Genomic DNA, 23848 nt, shown 5'->3' with positions numbered 1-23848 from the left:
CCCTAATAATGCTAACTTTAAACAGGCTTTAAAAAAGCCTGTTTAAAGTTAGCATTATTAGGGGGTGTGGCCTCTTTGACCGACAGGTGGATGGCGACTCAGGCGGCTGTAGCTGCTAGCTCTCGCCTAGCTTTCATCCCAGTACCATGTTGGTGCTGTTGGAGGCTTTTGGAGCATTTTTAATGACATCATGTGACCTATAATATGTCTGCTGTGATATGTGTGTGTGTGTGTGTGTGTGTGTGTGTGTGTGTGTGTGTGTGTGCGTGCGTGTGTGTGTGATGCTCCCGTACAGGTTCCTTCATTTCTGTGCTAACCAGGTGTGAGGTGATACCTCAGTGATCCACCCTCTGGTCTGTGTACAGTCACCTCTGGGCCCAAGAGTCCAGCCTGCCCGATCCTAAAAGCAGAGAGTGTGTCCGTGTTTGTGTGTCTGTGTGTGTTACGTTGTGTTTCAATAACTTTATTTGTGGTGGACGCTCTGCCCTGATGGACGTACAACACTATGAGGCGATGAAAGAGCGATCGATGCGAGACGTTGATCAAACTGCAGATGAAGCTCTTCCTCCTGCCGCTGTTTGAATCCACCGTCCCTCTGAAAGCATCGACAGAGAGCATTATCCAGAGAAAGGCTGCTGTACGTAAGCCTATTAAAGCTGACCGCAGACAGACGCTTAAACACATCCCAGAGCCTCCTCCTCCTCCACCCCACCGGCTGAGAGTGTCAGGAGTTAACACGAGAACGTGTTGTATTATTTCATCCCGTCACGGATTAATCGTCAGGCTGCTCCGAGGATTTATCCGGAGAAGAAACGATGAATAAATTCAACACTGGCTGCAGCTGAAACGTGGAAACCTGTTGGAGGTGTCTGGACGGCAGACTCACACTCCGAAGGTTTCCCTCCTCCTGCTGTCATGTTGAAACCCCACTGAGGTTCTCATCCTCCATATTGGACGGGGATTCTGGGAGTTTGCTGTCGGTGAGCCCATTCACACCTGAGCTTCCTGCGGGACTGACGGGACGTCACGTTCCTCTGAGGCTGCACGTGAGAAACGAGCAGAAACAGATGTTTTCTTTGGCCGAGTCTGTTCTGTAAAAAGTGTAAAGCTGTCGTGAGTGGGTGCTTTCCCAACTTTTGGGATAAATATAGTACATCTTATCTTGGAAAACAGGATGTTGAGGTCCAGAAAAAAAGGGACAGATGTGCAGGAAAGATGAGCCGATACATCAGCTGTGGTTCTTTTACTGAAATGCAATCAAAGTTTGAGAAAAACAAGGTGATGGGTTGTTTTTGTTTTCTTCCAGCTTTGATCAGATTCCTTCAGATGTGAAGTGGAATAAAATCCATCTGCCTGAACATGGATACAGAGCCACACGAGCTGATTATTTAAGAATATGATGGTTTCTGTCAGCTTTTCAAACTCGTATTGAAATACTTCAATTTTCTGATTCCTTCTGAGCTGGGGCTGTCTGCACGAATCAAAGAAACGTTTATAAGCAAGAGAAGCAGGAAGAAGCTGGAGAGAAAGGGGCGAAATGATGGGAAGCTTTGGTGGGATCACTTCATGAGAAGGAGTCTGTGAGCAGTCTCCAGGGTTGTGGACAGACTCGGCTGGTTGCACTACGTGAGAAATCTGGCTGGAAATAAGCGGTTAGCTCAGAGAATAGTTAAAAGCTTGATCTTCTGTATGAGTGTGTGTCGTCTGTGACGGCTGATAAAATCCTGGATCTTTTGTGTGTGTGCGTAAACAGACGGAACAAGATTTAGAGCCGGATCCCAAACGCAGGATTCAACCGCGAGGCTGGCCTCAGCGCTTGGCGTGGGCGTGTCCGTGCCTGACGTTTTGATGATGAGTTGGTGAGGACTGAACGATGGATGTGATCCACTGGCGTGTGTTTGAAGTGCTTCATGTTTGACGTGGAGGCTCCGGGGCAGGAATAGAAGGCGTGGTCGTTTGCTTCAAACTGAGACGCATGTAAACATATTTTCTAAGAGTCGGATTGATCTTCAGGGATCTTCAGGGAATCTCCGCCCGGAGTCTGTGTGTCTGAGTGGTGGTGTGGTTCATCAGTGTCGGGGAATGGGTTCAGGTCTGAGCGGTGGTCTTCAGGACAATGGAGGCTGATGGGAGCAGGAAATGGAAAGTTCCTCACAGGCCTGGCTGTTTTCAGGATGGGGGCGGTGAGGCAGGATTTCCTCTCTGAAACAAAACAGGAGTAGTCCTGCTTCTCTGGACCAAAAAAAGCTGCTGTCTATTTCAGGGCAGGGTGGGAAAAGCACCGGAGGATCCTCCGGGACGGCACGCACTCGTCGTAATCGCAAAGCGCTGGATGTGTGTTTTTATTTGTCTGATGTGAAGGGAAATCAGCGTGCTGTGGTAATTAGGGTTTGGTTTGTTTTAGATTCAGGAGAAACAAACTGTGACTAAAAAGATTTGTGTCTGTTATTTATAGATGTCAAATGAAATAAAATGATCGTTCATCCTATACCTTTACAAAGAAACCCTCTCTTATGAGGCTAACCGGTACAAGACATAAATATCTGAGTGTTTTATATACTTTACATTTAGCTGTTACACTCTACCAGACTTCATTCACAAAATCTATGATTTTACATCTTATAACACACAAGCTGTTTGTCTGCCTCCTTGAATGATTATGGTTAGTAGTCTTGGACCTGAATGTTTTCACTGTTTGTTTGGGATCTAAACTGACCAATAAAAATGTAAAAGTCACACAAAGTAAACCAGCAAGGCCGTTTTTTACCTCGAGGTAAAAGATGCTGTTCTTGTCAGTGGAGTGTGCACTGTAGTGACTCTGAGTTAAAGGATTTTAGTGGGTCAGTCGCAGCAGTTTTGGTCTCTATAGCTAATTTATCTACTTCATTATAACTGTGGGGTAAGGTTTTTATAACACACCTGATTAAATTGTATTAGGGCTTAAAGTTTACAAAAATAGGGGCGTGGCCTCTTTGACTGACAGGTGAACTTTCCAGATGCTTTATATTTTTCTTCCCTTTTCAGAGGTTAATGAGGGGAAACCAGCTTTCCTGTTTATGTGTCACATGATAGCAGGCTCCTGAATTCAGCAGGAAGTAATCAGATTACTTCAGAGGACGTCTGCTACTCTGAAAGCTGTGAGCAGAGAGCAGAAGTGGATCACTGTGTCAGAGCGGCTGCAGATTAAAGCCTGAGTTGTGGATGAAAATTGGATTAGTCAATCGTCTGAGCACCAAACGCTGCTGCTGTCTGAGGAGGACGCTCACACCGCCAAACAACCAATCAGACACCTTATTTGTAGTTTAAATAAACACCTGAGTGTTTTGACGTTTGGGCGATTAAGCCTGCTCAAAGTTAATTTGACCTCGAGAACATCAGCCGACTCGCTTCAGGGTCTCGTTACGTGATTATTATTATCAGCCTGTTTGTCGCAGGCTTCACGAGGCTCTAAAGTTGATATTTTCAGCTCTGTTTAGGCTTCAAACTCGGATTAGAAGTTGACTTTATCGCCTCGGGGTCGGTGTGTTAGCTGCTGTGGAGCTTTCACTCACCTGCCGATTAATTTGGAAATAAGTAGTTTATCCATCAGATGCTTGTAATTTAATATGCTCCTGGAAGAATCATTGTTTCATTTGATTGATTTCTCCAAATGAACTTTGTAACTTTGTCAAATGTTGGATGGGCCCCTGTTTTAGCTAATCTGAAGTATGTGTGAATGATGGGAAGGTGGCGTGTGGTGGTGTCACAGACCGCTGTGTTGATCTACCGTCCCACTGCTGTCACAGGTTAAAATCTGGAGCTGCTTCGGCTCCTTTCAGCTGATGTTTTTGGAGCGTTTCATGCGGCCTCCTCACATCCAGCCGCTGATCTTGAACTTCCTGTTTTCTGGAAGCGTGCTCCGTCCTCAGACTGTCGAGGGCCAGCCCGCCGGCCTCCAGCTGAGTCTCCAGCCTGGATTCCTGAGCTCCAAGTGGCTTTGGTGCTATCAGCTGCTGATTTACAGCTCTCTTTATGGCTGCGAGTTATTTTTAGCTGGAGGCTGCTGCCGCTGCCAGCTCTTCTCCTGGCTTCCTGCAGGACGGAGATGAAAAGTGAACAAAGTGGTGCCTGATGAATGGCACCAGCAACTTTAAGCTGTTGCCCCGGGTCAGTCCTGCAGCCTGTTCTGCTCGCTTTGCAGCAGTTTTATGTGTAAACATGTGGGCCTGGAAGATTTCAGCATCACTTTTTGAATGAATGCAGACACATTAATGAAGAATGAGAGAAAGTGAACAGTCGAGTCTGTCAATGAGGAAAAACGACCAAACTAAGGCTGAACCGAGTCTGCAGTCAGTGAGAGGTTTCTGTAGCTGAATCTGAGAATCGATCATGGATCAATTTGCGCTTCTGATCCGCTCTGATTTTGTGCAGAAGTTTTCATAACACTGATTCATTTTAATGCAATAAGACTGTAAATTATACCACAACACTCACCAGAGAAGTTTTAATCCACGTCTTCCGTGTCACTGCTGGCTTCCACCTGACTTCCTGTTTGTCTCCTCTCTTCCTGTTTTGTTTCCTTTCTCTGGAGGAGCATAAATGTTTGTAAGACTTCCTGTTTGGCCTTTAAACTCAGGAAATTGGGGAGAAGCATCAGTCCGGTTCAGAGTGAGCTGTTAGAATCGGGGCTGGAAGATCAGGCTGGTATCTGAATGCAGGTAAAAATGAGACCTGCCTGAGCCTTGATGTTTTACACCTGGAAATTGCAATTTAGATTTATAATGTTGTCTGAGGTATTTATGATGTTCGACGTTAGCGAGCCGGTTTTGGTCTAAAACGTCCCATTCTTTCGATCTTATTGGAAATTTATCCTGAATCCATCCATAGAAATCTGTCCACAGCCTCTTAAGAGGAGCTTTCATTATTTGTAAGATTTATTTTTTGCATTTGGCCTTTTTTGGACAGCACAGTGTAGATCAGAAAGCAGGGACAAGTATAAAGGAATGAAACGCAGGAATTGACCTCGGGTGGACACGATAGCCTTCGTTTGCCTGATCAGTCAGGTGAGCTGTAGCAGCGCCCGTGCTCTCATTTTTAAATTTCTAAAGGAAGTGTTTATAGTTGTGCGTTTAGCTGCTTTGACTTGGCGTGAACGTGTTTAAACTGACGTGGAAGAGGAACCGCTCGTCCTGATGTTGACCTCTGGCCTCAGACTCGGTCAGTCTCCGCTGGCTCGAGGAGGACTTGCCTCCCTCTGAGTCCTCTTAACCTCCCCGAGTCTTAACTCTGACCTACATGCAGCGTCACTTCATTATCCAATCAGGGCTGACATGTGGGTCAGCCAGGGCGGCGTGCCTTTAAAGTCCCAAGAAGAAGAAGGTTGATCTGAGAGTTGGAGAGAGTTTGATCCTTTTTCCTAACTCCATCAGGGCCACGAGGAGCACATGTTTAAATCCTCCAGGAGCTCAACTCTGTGTCCCGGTTTTCTGTAACGCAGTCTCACGGCAGTTTGTAACTAGTCAGGGACTCTGAACATGATCGTTCATCCGTCCGGTCTCTATTTGTGCCCATTTACACAAAATGAATATTCTCAGAGGTTGGAGGTGTTGGGGTTTTGCTGCTCATGTCAGAGACCACATTTTGATTCTTAAACGTGACAGAGGTTTCTATTTATTTTGTATTATTTTGAAAATGTTGGTATTAATTAAAATATGTTAGTAATAATCATTAAAAACTATTTAGAGCGACTTTTTGGGTTTAAATTGTAAAAAGTTAAAACTTCTCCCAAAGCTCCGTTTTCTTGGTACTGCATGCTCGCCAAAAACTCTGCACAGGAAATGTACTTCCTGTTACAAAGCCGCACTGACCATCTCATAAAAACAGGTCAATTTGTGTCCACGATCAGGGACAAACGACTTTTATGAGACCAAGCTGACCGGCGGGTTGGTGAGGTCATTGTTGCGGGTCCCACAGACTCCGCCTCCGCGTTGGGCTGCAGTAGGATCTACGCGTCACAGACAGGGATGGTACTCCTGTTCCTGTGACCTGAATGGTCACTCTGACCAGAACCTGCCGTAGGTGGAGAACTGGTTCATGAGCCACGAGGTGAAAACTATCATCACAAGCTTCGTTTCACAACAGCGGAGATGGAGTCCACTTGCAGTCCGGCCACTGGGGGGAGGAGCTTGTTGAAGAGCTGGTTGATATTTCTTGGGGTTTTTTTTTTTTTACTGTCACAAAGTGTGTGATGATATATATTCAGGGGTTGTTTGCAGCCTGAGATTGCCCTCAGGTTGTATCTTGGCCATGTTTGGCCTGCTGCAGGTGAACCTCCAGCTCCACGTGGAGGACTGAGGACTGAACGCTCTCACATGTAACCTGCAGCCTGAACAACAACGACAACAAACCTCCTCATTTCCATATTATGAGACTCGCGGAGTGAGCTGCGGGGATTTTTCTATCTCGCTTCTGCTGCTTCAAAGCTTCTCTATCAGCGGTGCTTCAATAAAGTGTCCTCAGAGCTTCTCCCTGCTCTCTGTGGGACTCTGCTCCTGTTTCCTCTCTGGTCACAGAGGCCTCGGGGGGCGGGGCGGGGGGGACATTCTTCAGTCCTCATGAATATTTAGGGACTCACAACATGTATGGAGGCCTGAGAGCTCAGAAATTTAACCCATTAAACAGAGAATGACTGGCCTGAATGTGGGTAAGCACAGAGTTATGCTTGACTAAATTAAACTCAACTATACCGGTTAAATGTTTTTGTATCAGCACATCCAGACTGTATTCTGGCCTGTGTTACTTTCATAGATAGTAAACATACAGATCTTGCCTCCTGTTCTTCAGATCATTCTCTAGCTGCTATGTATAAAATGGAAATAAGTATTATAAATATTAGAGGATATCACTGACTGAATTTGGCACTCTGTGGGTTACTTTTCAGCTACCGAAACCCTTTTTCTTTCTTTCCATCCACCTACTATTTCCAGCTGCCCACCCTACACCACAGACTACAACCCATCCTGGTCCCACACAAAGTGCATAAATCGCCAATGTGGGAAGTATGAAAGGGGGATTTCCCGCCTATTTTGGAGCAAAATTCAGGCTGTTTGCAAACTGCAGCAAGTCTGCAGATCTAAATCCATCCATATGATTCATTATGAGAGCTCTGCGTCATCGTCATCGTCGTTGCTGCTGAATAAGAACCAAACCAGGAAACTGATCAGAAAAAGGAGAAGCTGATGCTCGACACTGTAGTCTTCATAGGGGAAACCACAGTCTGCTGCTTTGCCTTTGCTCAGCCCTGATTGGCTGGCCTCGGTCTTTCTCTGGCTCTTGACTTCCTCCCAGGAAGACGAACGTCAGCCCACAGAGAGTGAGCGAACAGCAGCTCCAGCTCGGCGTGCACATGAGGACAACCTGACGAATCCTCATCCGTCCGACCCGCCGGGGTCGTGTGTCCGTGTCACAGCACAGCTGTCGGCGAACCAGCAGTGACGGCCATTTTGGGGGCCTCCATCTGCTCGTTGCTGCCTGGAGGAAGCTTGCGTGTGCTAGACTATGAGTGGAAGTGGCGCCCACCCTTTGAGCGGTGAGGGTCTAATCCAGGGGACCTTGTACCACTGGCACTTTTACAGGAGGCCCTGGCGGAGAACCAACACCCCACCGGCTTCTGAGCAGCTATTGGACAAATACAAATGGGAGACATCTGCTCGCCAGGCGCCGAGGTCGGCCGGTACGTCCACTCCCGAGGGCAAAGCACAAACCACGGAGCCTTCTCACCGGCGACTGCTCAGCCTGCCGAGGTTCGGCACCCTCCCAAACCCGAAAAAACGTAGCGGGGAGCCCGGCGCCCTGCAGAGGATCTTTCTCCGGTCGATGTCCGAGCCCGGCGCCGACAACGACAACATAAGGGACCCGCTCAGGAAGGTAGAATCGGACGCCGAGAGGAGCACGCCATCCGTCAGCAGCTTCTTCAGCTCGCTGTCTCGAAGGATCAGCAAAGTTCTGAGGGAAGAAGGCGGAGGCAGCGAAGATGAAGGAGGAGAGGACGGTAGGGGTGTCTACGTCATGCTTGTGTCCTTTTTCATAAAGTTTTAATTTCAACAACTTCATTTTCACTTAACATATTAAAAACACGATGAGATGAAGAGAAGACAGTTGTGTTGACTCCGGCTCAGAAGGTTTGACGCCAACACAAATAGACACCAGGAACTAGCCTGAATTATTCTCTAAAGGGAATCCCCCAGAATTCTCCACAAGTCTTCCCGGGTGATTTTCTTTCAAACAGCAGAACTTTCAGAATAAACAGGAACCTCGTTCGGGGGGAAACCGAGCTGTTAAAACTGAGTTTTGAATCCTTACCTGAATGTTAAAGAGCAGTCCGTTGGTGTGTTCGCTTCAATGTGCTCATAGTTCGAGTTGGTTTGTTTTTTGGGATCAAAGTTTTGAAGTCTAAAGTTTGCATTCTTAGGGGGATGGCCTCTCTGCCTGGCAGGTGGATGGAGACGCAGGCGGGTGTAGCTGCTAGCTGTCCACTAGGCTTCACCACAGCTAGTTGGAGGCCCCGAACTGGACTTCAGGGCCATGCTTGTGCTTTTGGAGCCTTTCAGAGCTTTTTTAATGACATCATCTGACCAGTAATATGGCTGCTGTGAGGTTACTGCACTTAGACCGTCGCTAAGGTCTGCAGGGTTCTACGATTTTATTTGGGCATTAATTAGCATCAATTAGCAGGTATCTGTGTGATGCACCACATGCAACACATTCGGCATAATTTGTAATTTGTTTGTTTGTCTGTTTTCTTTTGCTTGAACGTTGTAATGTTGCTCTGGCCTTGAAAATCTCAGCGGTCAAATTAAATTAAGAGCAGTCAGATTTAGCTGGATCACGCAGGTCTAGAACATTAACAGCATTAGCATCATTTGTGTGACGGTCACGTCGGTCCAAGGTAGAGCGAAACATTAAAACATAGTTCAACCAGTCTGTCTTATCAATACGGTATAATTACCTCCTAATTTACCTCCGCTAGATTACTGCCTCAGAAACTGACCTGAACTATTATTATGAGGATGATACAAAAATCCCCACATGGTGAAGTTAAAGCAGAGTGATGTTTTTCTCTCCTGTGGCCCCTGCAGCTTTATTCTACTCTAAGGGAGGAAAACCTCGGCTATCCTTTGTGCTCTCAGAGAGAGGTTTCCTCCTCCTCCTCCTCCTCCTGATTGAAGGCTGGAAATCTGTCTGCAGCTGCTTCACCAAACATTTACATTCATGCAGAGTGTGTAAAGCCCAGACATTCAGCCAGTCTGAAGGTTAAGTCATGCTAATTGCAGTTTCCACTACAACCTCACGTGAGGAAACATGTAGAGCCTGCAGATAATAAATGTGTGTTTTCATGCAGAACTCGCTGCTGCACCAAGTCCCATTAGTTCTCCAACACAGCTCCTCTGAATATGAATAATTGTCTGAATTAATTCTTTCTTTGGCTGATATCAGAGCCACAGAGATCTTTGAATAACGAAGTCTATAGAAATTCAGAAAACACAATAAAATACCCGTGTATGTACGCAGAAGAAGCTTTTTGAACATCATGAAAAAAACAGACCCGATTCTGAAATCAGTTTTTATGTAATCAGAAACGAGTCATTGCAAAAATCCACCTCAGTCCAAATTCAAGGTCAGCGCAGATTTAAACCAGCCAAGTGTGAAGCAGTCCTGGAGTCCAGTTTGTTTGGGCCTGAATTATAAATAATTTCAGAGCGAATGAAACCAGGAAAGAAGTGATGAAAGTCGTGCTAACCTGTGCAAAGGTGCACCGAGCAGAACTGCTTTGTCTTTGGTCTCCTTACTGCTGTGCAGGTTTGGATCTTTGGCAGCGTGCCGGATCTCCTCACCTCGCTGGCTCTTGTTTACCATCAGAGCTCAGGCTGTCCTTTTAAATCAGATGCTGCACGTTTCACAGACTGCAAATGCAGAGTAAATATTTCATGCTCAGGCACATTAGGGACTGAAATGTGCTCAAAACACGTGATGTAAAAAATACAAAGCAGCTGATCTGAGTCCACTGTGAGCTTAAAGACATGCACATAAATGTTCCTGTGAGCTTACTGATGAAAGGATTCAGGGTTGGGACCTTCTCATAGTATCGATGTGTGAACTCTAATATTTTCTGACTCCAGAGGTTCCTTATCACAGATTTTATTCCACCGCCTGTCTCTGACCTCTGACCTCTCTCTCACTGAAAGCTTGTATTATGAGGGAAATGGGATCTGTTGTGGTACACCGTTCTGGTGACCGTGTCAGATTAATGTGTGCCTTTGGGCATCGTGTCTCTGCTTCGCCAGAGTCCGACCTGTTTGATAGACGCATATATTTCTGTCGTCATCCATCATCCTGAAACGGAGATGATGCGTGTTATCTGTGAGCTCCCAGCATCCCCGGCATGCCACGCTCATCGGAGCGTTCAGCCTCGCCGGAAATTTGAACACAGCATCGAGGAGGAGGAGGAGGAGGAGGAGGAGGAGGAGAGCTGATCAGGGATGTAGAAAAAGATTTAATTTAATCTGTCTGAGCTGGTGGTTTATGGGAAACTGGTGTGAGAGGAGAGTCAGGAACAGAAGCTGCTGATGTGCTGGGAGCACTGGTGGGAGCTCAGAAGCTTCACACATCTCAGCCTGCAGAGGCCTCGATTGTTTTACTTCTAAACCTGCTTCAAATTATTAACTGAAGTTGCCATAATGCTTTGGGGAATGTAGAACTGTAGCATGAACTGGGTATCAGAAGTTCCTGCTTGTGGTTTTACCCACAGATGTACAGAAAACTGTCAGATTTTTACCTCAGTACTGACGAAAACGTAAAAACATTTCAATTCTCTCTGAACTCTTTCTAATCAGGTCCTGAACATCTTTAAAACCAGTCCTAACCTGGTTACAGACACGAGTCTCAAAGCAACCTTAGAGTGCTCCTAAAATAAGTCCAATACTATGCCCAGAAACTGGTCCGGAATAAGTTTAAAACCAGTTCTAAACTAAACTGAAATCAAGTGTGAAACTAGTTTTAAAGCAGCCCTAAAGCAGACCCCACAGACTGAGTTTGGGCTTAGGTTTCTTTACTCATCACCTGCTCCAACCCAGTCTCAAATCTACCGTAAAACATTTCGAAAAAGTCCAAAGTCCAAAAAATTTAAGCCCCTAAGTGGTTTAAAACCAGTCTTAACTCAATCTCAAAATCAAGTTTGAATCCAGTTTCAAAGCAGTGCTAAATTAGACCTAAAACAAGCCCAAGCTAAAGTCCAAATTCAGTTCCAGACCAGGTTTTAAACCAGTCTTGATTCAAACTCGGAACCAGTGTAAAATCAGTCATGAACAAAATCTGAAAGAAGTTTTAAAACTTGGCCTAAAATCAGTTTTAAAATCCGGTCTAAGCCGGTCCCACATGCAGTCTGTGATGAGTGGTAATCTGACCCTGGCTCAAAACTTCAGTTCAGCAGATATAATCTTCAGGGTCGCCGTGCCCTAGAGCCTGTCACAGGGCGAGAGGCGGGGCACACCTGCACAGGTCTGCAGCCTGCTGCAGGCTGTTCTTCCTTTTACTTTCAGTCTCGTGTCAAACTATAAACTACAGCTCCTACAATGCTCTGGAGGCTGTAGTTTATAGTTTGTAGTATTAGTTCCTGCTTGTGGTTCACCCACAGATGTACAGCCAGCTCGGTTTATTTCTTAAAAACATCTGAACGCTCGGGCAGGTTCAGCACGCAGAGCTTCTGGTTTTCTTCCTCTATGATTTCTACACCGTCGTGTGGTCGCTCAGAGCGGCGATGCCCCACCAGCCGTGCCAGCAGGGTTAGTCAACACGACATGACTATGAGCAAACAAGAAACTAACCTAGGTCTTTATTCTGAAAACTTTTTCCCTCTACTTTATGATCTTTCAGTTTGTTCTGCCTGAGACTTTGAAGTAGTGAAACCCAAACAGACCAGAGTCTGTGAGAAAATTCAGCATTTTAACAAAAATAAATAAAGATCGGCTTTCCTCTGCTTTCTGTTGCTTAACTTTAATCTGCAGAAAGCCTCAAGTCACCGTGTTTGATTCTGCTGTGACTCAGCAGTAATGAAGAGCACACAGAGCAGTACAGCGTGTAGCACAGTGAAGTATTTGTACACAGTTTCAGGACTGCAGTAAATGTGTCTACGTGAACAGAAGCGGCTGTAAACAGACACAGTGTGAAAGTTTCCAGCATGCCCAGAGCATGCTGGGTAATAAAAACCACAGAGCTCTCACTTCTGTAAACACACACACACACACACACACACACACACACACACACACACACACACACACACACACACACACACAGAAAAGAGCCTGATTCACCCTCCCAGTTCTCACACTCAGTTTCCATGTGAAAATGAACAGCTACTGCTAAGTGGGGTCTAATTAACCCAACTGTGTGTGTGTGTGTGTGTGTGTGTGTGTGTGTGTGTGTGTGTGTGTTTGTGGCTGAGGCAGGACATGTGTGGTGGTGTTCTGGCTCACGGCGTCCTACAGAAACCCTGTTAATCAGCCGTGTGAGTGTGTGTGTGTTTGAGGCCAGAGGCCATGACAGCTCCTGCATACTCAATGAGCTCTGTGTGTGTGTGTGTGTGTGTGTGTGTGCGTGTGTGTGTGGCTTCAGAGCCAGCTCAGCCCGTCCTCATTCCCAGAGATTAAATGAAGCAGTCTTATTGGGTCTGCCACACCTAACCCAGTGGTTTTTTTATGCCTAACACTTTGGCTGTTTGGTGTTTAGACCTCGCGCACGTGAGCACAGACTGTAGCACCACAGACTCTTTATCAGTGTCTCAGTTCAGTCTCTTACCAGACGTTATCAGAGGCTGGTGCTAACATAGCCAGTACATCAAGGCACTGATACAGAAAAGTGTGATGAGGCAGAGTCAACGCTGGTCAGGTTCAGGGAGGAGGTTTGTGACGTCATGTGACCCTGTGTGGACAGGAAGTTCAGACAGCACTTCCATCCGAAGGTCCAACTGATGCGTTATGTAAGCGAAGGTCCTCACACTGACAGAACAACACGTGTGTGTGTGTGTGTGTATTCCTTTTGTATGTAAATTGGCCCTCCACAATAAAAGCTTCTGGGTAACAAAAGCAGCCCTGAGCTCATTAACCTTTCGGTGCTCCGAATAGCAGCGGTGGGAACGTGGAGGCTCCCACATGAGTGCGTCTGAAAACAGGTTGTTTTGTGTTGCAGCCAGAACCGTCCAGACTGGACTGTGTGACGGCGCCGTCCTGCTCCGGGTCCACAGGCGTTTGGCAGGATAAACGCTTTTTAAGGGGAAAGATTTTTGGTTTTTTTAACCAGACTGAATATTCAATTCAATTTTATTTATACAGCGCCAAATCACAACAACAGTCGCCTCAAGGCGCTTTATATTGCACAGTAGTTTGTACAATAATAGATACAGAGAAAAGCCCAACCATCATATCATATGGCCCCCTATGAGCAAGCACTTTGGTGACAGTGGGAAGGAAAAACTCCCTTTTAACAGGAAGAAACCTCCAGCAGAACCAGGCTCAGGGAGGGGCGGGGCCATCTGCTGTGATTGGTTGGGGTGAGAGAAGGAAGACAGGATAAAGACATGCTGTGGAAGAGAGACAGAGATTAATAACAGATATGATTCGATGCAGAGAGGTCTGTTAACACATAGTGAGTGAGAAAGGTGACTGGAAAGGAAAAACTCAATGCATCATGGGAATCCCCGGCAGCCTACGTCTATTGCAGCATAACTAAGGGAGGATTCAGGGTCACCTGGTCCAGCCCTAACTATATGCTTTAGCAAAAGGGAAAGTTTGAAGCCTAATCTTAAAAGTAGAGATAGTGTCTGTCTCCTGAATCCAAACTGGAAGCTGGTTCCACAGAAGAGGGGCCTGAAAACTGAAGGCTCTCCCTCCCATTCTACTTTTAAATACTCTAGGAACAACAAGTAAGCCTGCAGTGTGAGAGCGAAGTGCTCTAATAGGGTGATATGGTACTACAAGGTCATTAAGATAAGATGGGGCCTGATTATTTAAGACCTTGTATGTGAGGAGCAGGATTTTGAATTCAATTCTGGATTTAACAGGAAGCCAATGAAGGGAAGCCAATACAGGAGAAATCTGCTCTCTGTTTCTAGTCCCTGTCAGGACTCTTGCTGCAGCATTTTGGATTAACTGAAGGCTTTTCAGGGAGTTTTTAGGACTTCCTGATAATAATGAATTACAGTAGTCCAGCCTGGAAGTAATAAATGCATGAACTAGTTTTTCAGCGTCACTCTGAGACAGGATATTTCTAACTTCAGAGATGTTGCGCAAATGGAAGAAAGCAGTCTTACATATTTGTTTAATATGTGCGTTGAAGGACATGTCCTGGTCAAAAATGACTCCAAGGTTCCTCACAGTGTTACTGGAGGCCAAGCTAATGCCATCCAGAGTAAGAATCTGGTTAGATACCATATTTCTAAGATTTTCAGGGCCGAGTACAATAACCTCAGTTTGATCTGAATTAAGAAGCAGAAAGTTAGCGGCCATCCAATATCAAAGCAAATGTGATTTTTAGGATCAGAGACTGGAAAATATTGATGGATTATTCTTTTCTGTTCTGTTCTCACATCTGTGTCTCGTACTGTGAGCAGTCCTCCTTCTGTCGAGGTCTGCAGGACCTACTTTGAGGATTATCGATCTCTGATCTGCTGTTCACTCGTTTCCGAGGCCGATACCTGTGATGGACTCGTGCCCGGGCTTTTCTTCATCAGAGCGAGTATTTGACACTTTCCTGAAACGTTAGCTGTGAGCTGAACTGAATAGCGACTGAGTTTGAGTGTTTACGGAGGTGTTAGAGGGTGCGCTTGATTTATAATACAGGAAATTTAAAAAAAGCTTTGCGGTTTAAAGTGATTTTTTATTTTTAATAATTTGTTTTCTGCTGGAAACTAAAATTGTGACTGAAATCAAAATCCAGCTCATCTTGCAGCTCTTACGTGGACACCGCACAGTTGAATGAGGTCAGGATACTTTCCACCCCTCCCACAGGACATGTGACAGCTGCGCTCATCGGCATCTTGTGACATCACAAGAACCGGTGGGTTAAACAAAGCCGTCGAACCGGACGTTTCCACGTGTGCTGTTGTGCCTGTGTGAACACAGCAAACCTCCTTCAGTCCTTCGGGAGCTCCTCTGCTGCTCCCTCAGGTGATGGGAAGCGACACTGCCGCTCACCTTTGACCCCTTTAGACCGCCCCCCTCCGTGCAGGCTGCCGCCATGATTGACAGCAGAGAGAGAGAATCTGCTTTGCAGATGCAAATGCAGCAGAGCACAGCTGAAGTCAGCACGTTTAAATATTAAACCAGCCGCCTTCACTTCAGGCTGAGCAACAAAGAGCCGCCATCGCCGCTGCCAGGGCGCATCGAGTACAAGCGATAACAAAATCCATCGATTAATGATTGATTGGAGACTCAGACTATTTTTTCCTGATAGGCTTCATTATCAGAGCAGCAGGAACAGTGTGAAGGGCCAGGAGGCTGAAGCTTCAGACATAATGAGATGTGAGATAATCAGATTTAGCTGATTTCATTTATTTTTAAAATAAAATAAACTCGACATGATTGAGCAGGAAAACTGCAGCTTTCCCCGATCAGCAGAGCGGCTCTTTATCGTGTCCCTCGAGCGGAGTGCGGTGGGGGAGGTTGGTACGTGTGTTAAGGTGGCATCCACACGAATAACTGGACCCAAAGTTTCCCAGCAGAAAGCTTCACTTCAACCAGGTGATCAGTGTTTTCAGCCAGCGATGTGGCTGGTTGGTGGGCCTCGGTCGGCCTGTTTGGGCTGTGCTCGCTGCTCTTGCACGGCTGTTTTTGCAGGTTTAAATGCAGCGAGGAGCTGCAGCACAGTTCAGTTTCTGCTGAAGTAAAATGTCATAAAAATGACCTCCAGACCGTCCCTGTACGCGGCGTGAGGAGCTGTTAGCAGACTCGTGTTGACGTTTCTGTGCTGCTGAGCTAAGTGCTGTCTGCGTCCTCTCCAGAGAGCAGCGCAGACATCAGGAGGACCTGCAGCAGAGCGAGCTTCGGCTCATCCGGCACATTTTTACAGCTTGAACTCACAACACAGAGCGCAGCGGCTTCATGTCCCTGTCTCTGGAAGTGTTCGTGTACAGATCCTGTAGTAAATTCCCCAAAATGAGCGTACTGATATTTCTAACAGCCCTTTGTTTTATTACGTCAGTCTCACGGCAGCTTTTACAGCCACAAACTATAAAGTGAACTTTTATATTCACACAACGTCCATGTACACGATGGAAAGTTGTTAAATTAGGAAGGTTTAGACACGTGAAAGTACTACAGTTATTCTCAGTACTCTGCTGATCCTCAGCTCATAGCGCCACCATCAGGCCAGAGTTTAAATTTGTCACCTTGTTTACTATTAAAAACAACACGTTTATGCTATATTGACATTTATTAGCTCTAGCTCTGTCTGTGATTGGTTACGTGTGGAAACGCCATCGCCACCTAGTGTCCAGGAGGTGTCATGATATATTTACATAAATCCGTTTTGGAAACTTTCATTTTCAAAGATACTTCAGTTTGTCCACACATCGATCATGAAAACACGTTTATTTCTCACACTTGCAGCTTTAACGTCTCCCCGCAGACGTCCACAGCCTTGACGGTTTTTTCCTCCTCCTGCCTGGACGGAGGGCAGCTTTATAAAAACACTGTTTCTCTGTCGGGGTCCAGTCTGCTAATTGCTGTAATTTCCTCCCTCGGACAAAAGCTCCTCTGCAGCCTGTTTAACACCTCAGAGCTGCCGAAGGCTCCTCTGGGTTTAACGGCTGAACAGCTGCCTGCAGAGAAATACCAAAGCACGGTTTCCAACTGTGCGGCACAAGCACCGCAGACCGTTTCTGTTCTTAGACAAAAGCTGCTATCTGTAGGTTGGCTAATGTCGGGATACCGCGATGCCGTGTTTGGATCGGATGTTGCTCGGCTCAGAGTCGTTATTGTCTTCTGTCAGAAGAGGAATGCGGCGGTTATGCTTGATGTGTTGGTCACGTTGGGATGTGCACAGCTAGTTGACCGCATGGTTCAACCTCACTGGTCACAGGTTGGTGTCCTCCATGTGCCGATCTCAAGCTCGGATAAATGGGAGCTTCAGGAAGAGCTTCTGGAGTAAAATGTGTGCCGACTCAAACACACGTCTCCATGTGCTGGAGCGATTCCTCAGGAAGGGGGAGGAGCTGGCCGTACCTTTTTAAATGAATTATCTTCATTTTTATTTTATCGACTTCCAGCGACATGTTTAATCTCCTCTCTCCCATCAGCATGCCAAAAATAAATTCTGCTCTTATTCCTGTGAATTTTCTGCTTCGCTTTTCTCGTCTTATCCGATCACGTGATCAGTTTTCACCAGGATCTCTGCACTCCCTCACTGTTTCCATAGGACTTAGGAGGGTCAGCCAGGTGCTCGTGATCAAACACACTGGATTGACTGATCACTGCTATAAGAGCAGAACATTTGTCAGTTTGCAGCCCTGGAGCGTTCTGGTGGGATACGATCTTCACAGCTTAGGTTTGCAAAGCTGATCAAACCACACGGCTTCAGGAAACGTGACAGATGAGACCAAAGTGCAGACGTTCGTCCATAACACACAAAACCAGCATGTCAAAGACCTCAGACCAACTCTAAGCACAGTGGTGGAGGGATGATGGTTTGTTTTTCAGTCACTGAGTGGACCATGAACAATGATCTGATCCAAGCTGCTGCAATCAGACCTCGGCCTGACTTTAATGCTGTGAAGCTTCAGAGAGCTGTGCATAAACAAATACCTGCAAACCTCAATGAACTGAAGCAATGCTGTAACGAAGAGTGGGCCAACTTCCTCCACAGTGATGTGAGAGGCTGATAACGCCACACAGAGTACTGCTGCTGAAGGAGGCTCCACAGGTCTGCACAGGGTAAACCTCTCTGTAACCTGACTGCATGTCCAACAAATCTTCCCATCAAGCCTGAACAGCTGCTGGAGCAGCAAATATTTTATCATCATGCAAATATAACAAATATTCTCTTGTTTACTTCTCCATCACTGGTTCGTGCTGCTTCCCTGATGTAAGGACAGACACCACATGTTCTCCCTCCATAATCACGGCCTTGTTTTCCAGAACTGCGGCAAAGCTGCACAGAGTTGATTATATGTGTATGACATCAACATCTGTGCAAGCACAAGTCTCTCAGAACATTTGTAATCTGAAGAGTTTCATGTCTTCGTTAAGTAATATATTTGATTACCTTTATTTAAGTCAGGAAACAGTTGAATTAAGTTTGTGCAACATCTGAGGAGGAATTAAACCTTTAGGTGTCAAAGTGCAGCATTTCACCTTTGACCTCCACGTCTGATTCAGAACAGGAAGTGTGTGCTGGTATTCATCTGTGTGTGCGTTATCTGCAGCCTGGGTCAGTCTCAGTGACACACCCCTCTCTGTTCTCTCTTTGGTTTCACCTCCCGACTTCCTGTTGGACCGTCCCATCTTGATAAAGCAACAGTGTGATGTCACCGCAGTATGATTGGAGGAAAGCGTCCATGTTTACCGGCTGCTATAGCAACTGGGCCTGCCTGCTGCCACAGGTTGACAGACAAAGCGGCCTCTGTCTCTGTGTGTGTGTGTGTGTGTGTGTGTGTGTGTGTGAGAGAGAGAGTCGTATCCCTGCATTAGCCCTCTGGGAGCTGTGGTGTCCCGGCAGGTGGTAGACACGACTTTGGGAACAACACAGAGGGATTTTTATTCCCTGAGTTTGACTTTAAGGCTCAGACTTTCATTGATCTGTTTTTGAATGATTTGGGGAGAAACTGGTTTTAGTCACACACGTATGTTTTTGTGACGTGCTAACTTCACCTGTCTAACTTTTCATTAGTCCGCATTTTTGGGCGGCGTGCAGGTGTTCGGTTTGCAGGGTTGGGTTTCTGGCAGGTGGAGTTTCAGCCCGCCGCTCCGTCAGTCTGCAGCACGAAAATAAGCGTGTGAAAAAACAATTAGAGCGAGTCCAGATATAGTCATGTAAACACAAACACACTGAGAGCGTCATGGGCACGCCCAGGGTTACTGTGTGTGTGTGTGTGTGTGTGTGTGTGTGTGTGTGTGTGTGTGTGTGTGTGTGTGTGTGTGTGTGTGTGTGTGTAGAAACTTGACTCCGGCCAAACCTCCACTGGGAATGTCCACCACCTGTCCCCACACACACACAGACGCTGGGATGTCGTATCTTGTGGGGACATCTAATTGACATAACACTTTCCCTAACCATAACCCAACTGTAACCTGTTACTAAAACCACATTTTGAGTCTCAAAAATGCCTTTAAATTTGTGGGGACGGGGATTTTGGGCCCCACAAAGATATGAATACACACTCTCACACACAAACACAAAGTTTATTTTCCTCTTCCCTCGTTGTGACCACTGCAGGTGCTCTGCTCATGGGCACGTCAGCAGTTGATATTAGAGAATGATTTGAACACAGTGGGAATGAACGTCTATGAGCGGTGAGGGGAGACCTGTTCGGTGTTTTAGACCGCGAGTTTTGGAGTGCGTCCACCTGATGTGTGAACCGAGGTCGAGTTTGATTTTTACCTCTGTTTCAGTTTTTGATATTTCTGTGATGAGCATCAGAAAACTTTGATCTGCAAATAAATGTACACAGGAAGGATGAGTCGTCGTGTCAGTGTGTCTGTAGCTGGAGTGAGACAGGTGTGTCCTGGCCTCAGGTGTGACTCAGAGGTGAAGAAGCTCATGTTCGGCTCAGACGTTGGCCATAAAAAGCTTGAATTCATGACCCAAAGTGCACAGAGCAGTTCAGCCCGACACGTGTCCGCTTTGCGTGTGAGTGGAGCACATGGATGACGGAGATCAAACATCTCACTTCGCAGTCGGACACGCCTCGCCGCCGACATTGAATCGCTTTATAAGAAGAGTTCATCAGACCATCACGCGGCCTGTTTGGCTCATCAGCTGATTAACGCTCTGCAGATTGCGGCGTGTCCGGCAACAGCAGACAAATCGTTTTCACGCTCTGGCGAGCTCGTCATCCAGCCGGCCGGTTCTGACCTTTTCACCGGGCCTGGATCATCCAGCCGCTCGGCAAATATAGAAGCTTAATCCATCATGCAGGCAGGGAAGCAGGCAGCAACAGAGGGGGGACTTCCTGTGGACCGCCACCTCACAAAGACCGCAGCGTAGTTTCACAGACGGAGACTGAATAAGTCGGCTCCACTCGTGATGGAGTGCAGAAGTCCGATGTCTCCGGCTGCTTTCAGTCTTCGTCACACGAGCAGCTTCAGGTTCTCGTTTCCTGGAATCCTGCCAGATGAGTTATGGCAGCGGTTAGTTTTTAATCTCAGCAGATATGGCAATATGAAAATGTGTACAGTGATGACTCAGTTCCTGCCCCACGCACAGCTGATGACACAAAAAGCTTTTTGTAGCCGGCACCGAACATGTTCAAAGCTGTAAAGTTGGATGTTTTAACGTCGGAGTCTCTGAGGAATGACTCGGTTGTACACCTCAGAGGAGGTGCAGCTTTTGGAGTTTCACTTTTCAGCCCTTGAAGTTGCAGATTTGGAAAAAAATAATCAATGTAAGAGACTCTAACTGTAAAACTTCTTCAAATTTAACGGGCCTCATGATTAAAAGTTAATAATAATAATAATCAGTTATGAGAGAATTGTGAATATATGTGGAGCATGTCAGATAGAAAAACTGGGGAGGAGGGATTTCCCTGCAAGAAGCACAAAAACGAACATCTGAGGAAGCTCCGCTGGTCTCTGATGGATGGACGTCTGCGTGGAGCTGTGTGGGGTTTAAACCCGACGACCTTTGTCTCTCTCCTCCTCTCGGTCCTCCTGGCCGAGCATCTCCGTGGCGGTTCAGGCAGGTTCGTGGTGTTATGTAAGGCCGGCATCCGGCGGCGTCCCATCTCTGCTTCCTGTCTTTGTTCGGCCCTCTGAGGCGTCCACATGTCTCATCAGTGGCAGCAGACCTGAGATCAGTTAATTATCCGAGCTGGAGCCCCTCGTGGACAGGACGAGACAGAAACATCCAATTATCCTTCTGTTCGTGCTCGCCGCTCTCTCGCTCAGCGGCTCTGAGCAGAAGCAGGTGTGCGTCCCCTCGCCGCTCTCGGGGGCTTTGGAGGCCCGAGCGTGACGTGGATGATTTAGTATGCAGCCAGAAATAGTCTGCTGAAAATGTAGCTGCTCAGCTGCTTTCTGCAGCAGCACGGCATCCTCGGTATTCTCCACCCTCTGCTCGGAGCCCAGAAACAAAGGTGGTGCAGGGTTCCTCCACAGACCTCCACCTCAGAGTGACCCACCAGAGTGTGTTTGTAAGATTGTGATGGAGCTTTTGTGTTAATAAAGTTACAGATTCACAAATGAAGACCGGTCTGGTTTCATAGTTCCAGATAAATCGACCCAAATAAAAACCAAATAACACATTCATTTGGTTTATTCTTAATTATGTTAATAATTATCCTACGAAATAAAATCCTTAATGAACTTTTTGTGTATTTGCAGTGTGTGAGTGTAAATAACAAATAAACTTTGGGTTTAGTTCTTTTTTAAAATTTGTTTTAAGCTAATTCAGGTTGTTTAGTTACATCATTAAATAAATGTCGTCTTGTATCTTCAAGTAAAGTCATTAATTAAAAACAACAGTGGGCCTAAACTTGAACCTTGTGGTATACCTGATGTAATATGAGGAGGAGCAGAGCTGAAAGCAGATTCTAGGAAACTTGATCCTAATCTTTAGACAGTGAAGGACTTAAAGAGGGCCAGAGGTGACGCTAAGAGCCAGACTTTGTAGATTTCTGCTTTTTATTTCCACCATGCTGAGATTTGAAGAATGTGGAAGTTGATAACGTCTGCTTGTCTTCCCTTTTCTCTGCAGCTGTAATTTTAACCTGAAAGGGAAGAAACTATAAAAAATGTGGAACATCTCGAGCTGTTAAAAATATTATTAAATATTTATAAAAACCAATAAACACGAACAAGTGAATTAAACAGTGGAATAAAACAGAACAAAGCTACAGCCTGGATACTGTGTGTGTGTGTGTGTGTGTGTGTGTGTGTGTGTGTGTGTGTGTGTGTGCTTGCAGAGCCACACAAACACTGAATGATCCCAGCACAATTAGGAGCAGTGAAAGCACCGTCTGTTTACTCGAACAGACGCTGGAACACACAGCTTTTTGTTCACCTTTATACACACACACACACACACACACACACACACACACACACACACACACACACACACCTCTGCTCTGTTTTTACCCTCCACAGAAAAATGTGTCTTTCAGTCCCGTCTGAAGGTTGACGAGGCTGATTGTGTCAGGTTGTGAAATCTGTTTCACAGGTTTCTCAGGCTGTGATGTACGTGCATCAGCACATGAGTAAAATCTTCATGTAACAACAATAACAATAATAACGACTACTTCAGTGAATGAGCCCGTTAGCCTGCAGTGCAGAGCTGTGTTCATGATGCTTTCATCATCGTGGGAACTTTTTTTCTTCTGATTAATAATTTAACAACAAACCTCAACAGCTGATTGGCTGAAAGTAAAAGTGAGAAATCAGAGCTGAGCAGCTGGAGTGTGAAGACTTCCCCTTTAATACACAGTGACGTGACCTCTGACCTCTGCTGAGTCAGCTGATGCCTCACATCACTTTCATTTTTATTTGCCCGTCTTCCTCCTGTCCTCTGCTGGAGCTGAGAGCAGGCTGGGAAGTTTAGATCCACAGCGCCCTCTGCAGGAGCAGCCAGAGCTCTGCAGGCTTCAGTCTGACTGCAACCTGCACATTTATCCACCCATCCATCATTTTCTACCTCTTATCTGGGTCTGGGTTGTGGGGACAGCTGCTGTGCAGAGATTCAGACCTTCTGTGCTGATATTAGACTTTCAGTGGATTTGACTGAGATTAATATAGATTTGAATGCTGGATTATTTCTGGTTTAATAAAGAATTTAGTGTTTCAACTCTGGAATTTTACTGAACGCTATACAGGATATTTTTACACATTTAAATATTAAAGTGAAACAGATATATATAGATCTATCTATATATATATATATATATATATATATATATATATATAGATTGATAGATAGATAGATAAATAGATATTTAAAATGTTTTTATTCAATTTACTTTTTTCCTTATTTTTTGCCATTAAAAAGAGTTAGCTTAATGTTTTTTTAATTGTTATTTAAATTCCATGAAACGAGTCGAGGCCTTTCTTTGTTTTACTTGAGGAAAGTAGAACGGGAACAATTCTTTGCACAAATTATTCTCATGTTATCTCTCCATCTTTCTGATGTGTTTGACGGCACTAATCTTAATAAAGTCGTCTGTCGTGCCTGACCGGCAGAAATCTTCCTCTAATTTGAGCTGCTTCTGTTTCCAGATGTTAAAGGTCCTCCGGCTCACCGATTCTCCTGCGGTCAGAGCCCGTACACCAACAGCGGCTCCTGGGACAGGAAGTTCTGCATCCTGACCGACACCCAGCTCATCCTGCTCAACAAGGATGATGAGGTAAAACTGACCAGCTCCCACAGGTCATGTGACCTTTCCACGACACACTCTCTGACTTCCCTCTCCTCCTCTTCCTCCCCCTCAGGTTGCAGGTGACGCTCAGGAGAGCCCCACAGACTCGGCGAAGGCTCGCAGCCTCCGCAGGACGGTCAGCGTCCCCTCAGAGGGACAGTTCCCGGAGTTCCAGGCAGAGGGCGCCACCGCCATGCTCGGTAAGATCAGAGCTGGTTATGTAATACCAGGTGCATTACCTCTGTGTGTGTG

At 46.0% G+C, this 23848-nt stretch overlaps 1 protein-coding gene across 5 annotated transcripts in view; it reads left to right on the top strand.

Moving 5' to 3' along the window:
- rasal2 (RAS protein activator like 2) overlaps positions 1–23848 on the top strand; it is a 67005-nt gene that overhangs the window by 3564 nt on the left and 39593 nt on the right. For 2 of the 5 annotated variants that reach the window (XM_063461190.1, XM_063461189.1), the window contains exons 1-3: positions 7773–8029; positions 23457–23584; positions 23670–23796. In XM_063461190.1, the coding sequence (XP_063317260.1) occupies positions 7855–8029; positions 23457–23584; positions 23670–23796 (430 nt within the window). In that variant the 5' untranslated portion in view covers positions 7773–7854. Of the gene's footprint in view, positions 1–7521; positions 8030–23456; positions 23585–23669; positions 23797–23848 lie in introns of those variants that run through there. The other 3 variants (XM_063461191.1, XM_063461193.1, XM_063461188.1) reach the window with 2 other exon arrangements.

This window comes from Pelmatolapia mariae, linkage group LG18 (genome assembly GCF_036321145.2).
Source record: "Pelmatolapia mariae isolate MD_Pm_ZW linkage group LG18, Pm_UMD_F_2, whole genome shotgun sequence".
Lineage (NCBI taxonomy): Eukaryota > Metazoa > Chordata > Actinopteri > Cichliformes > Cichlidae > Pelmatolapia > Pelmatolapia mariae.
Note: the sequence above shows the minus strand (reverse complement) of the source record. Positions and strands in the feature narration are given on the sequence as shown.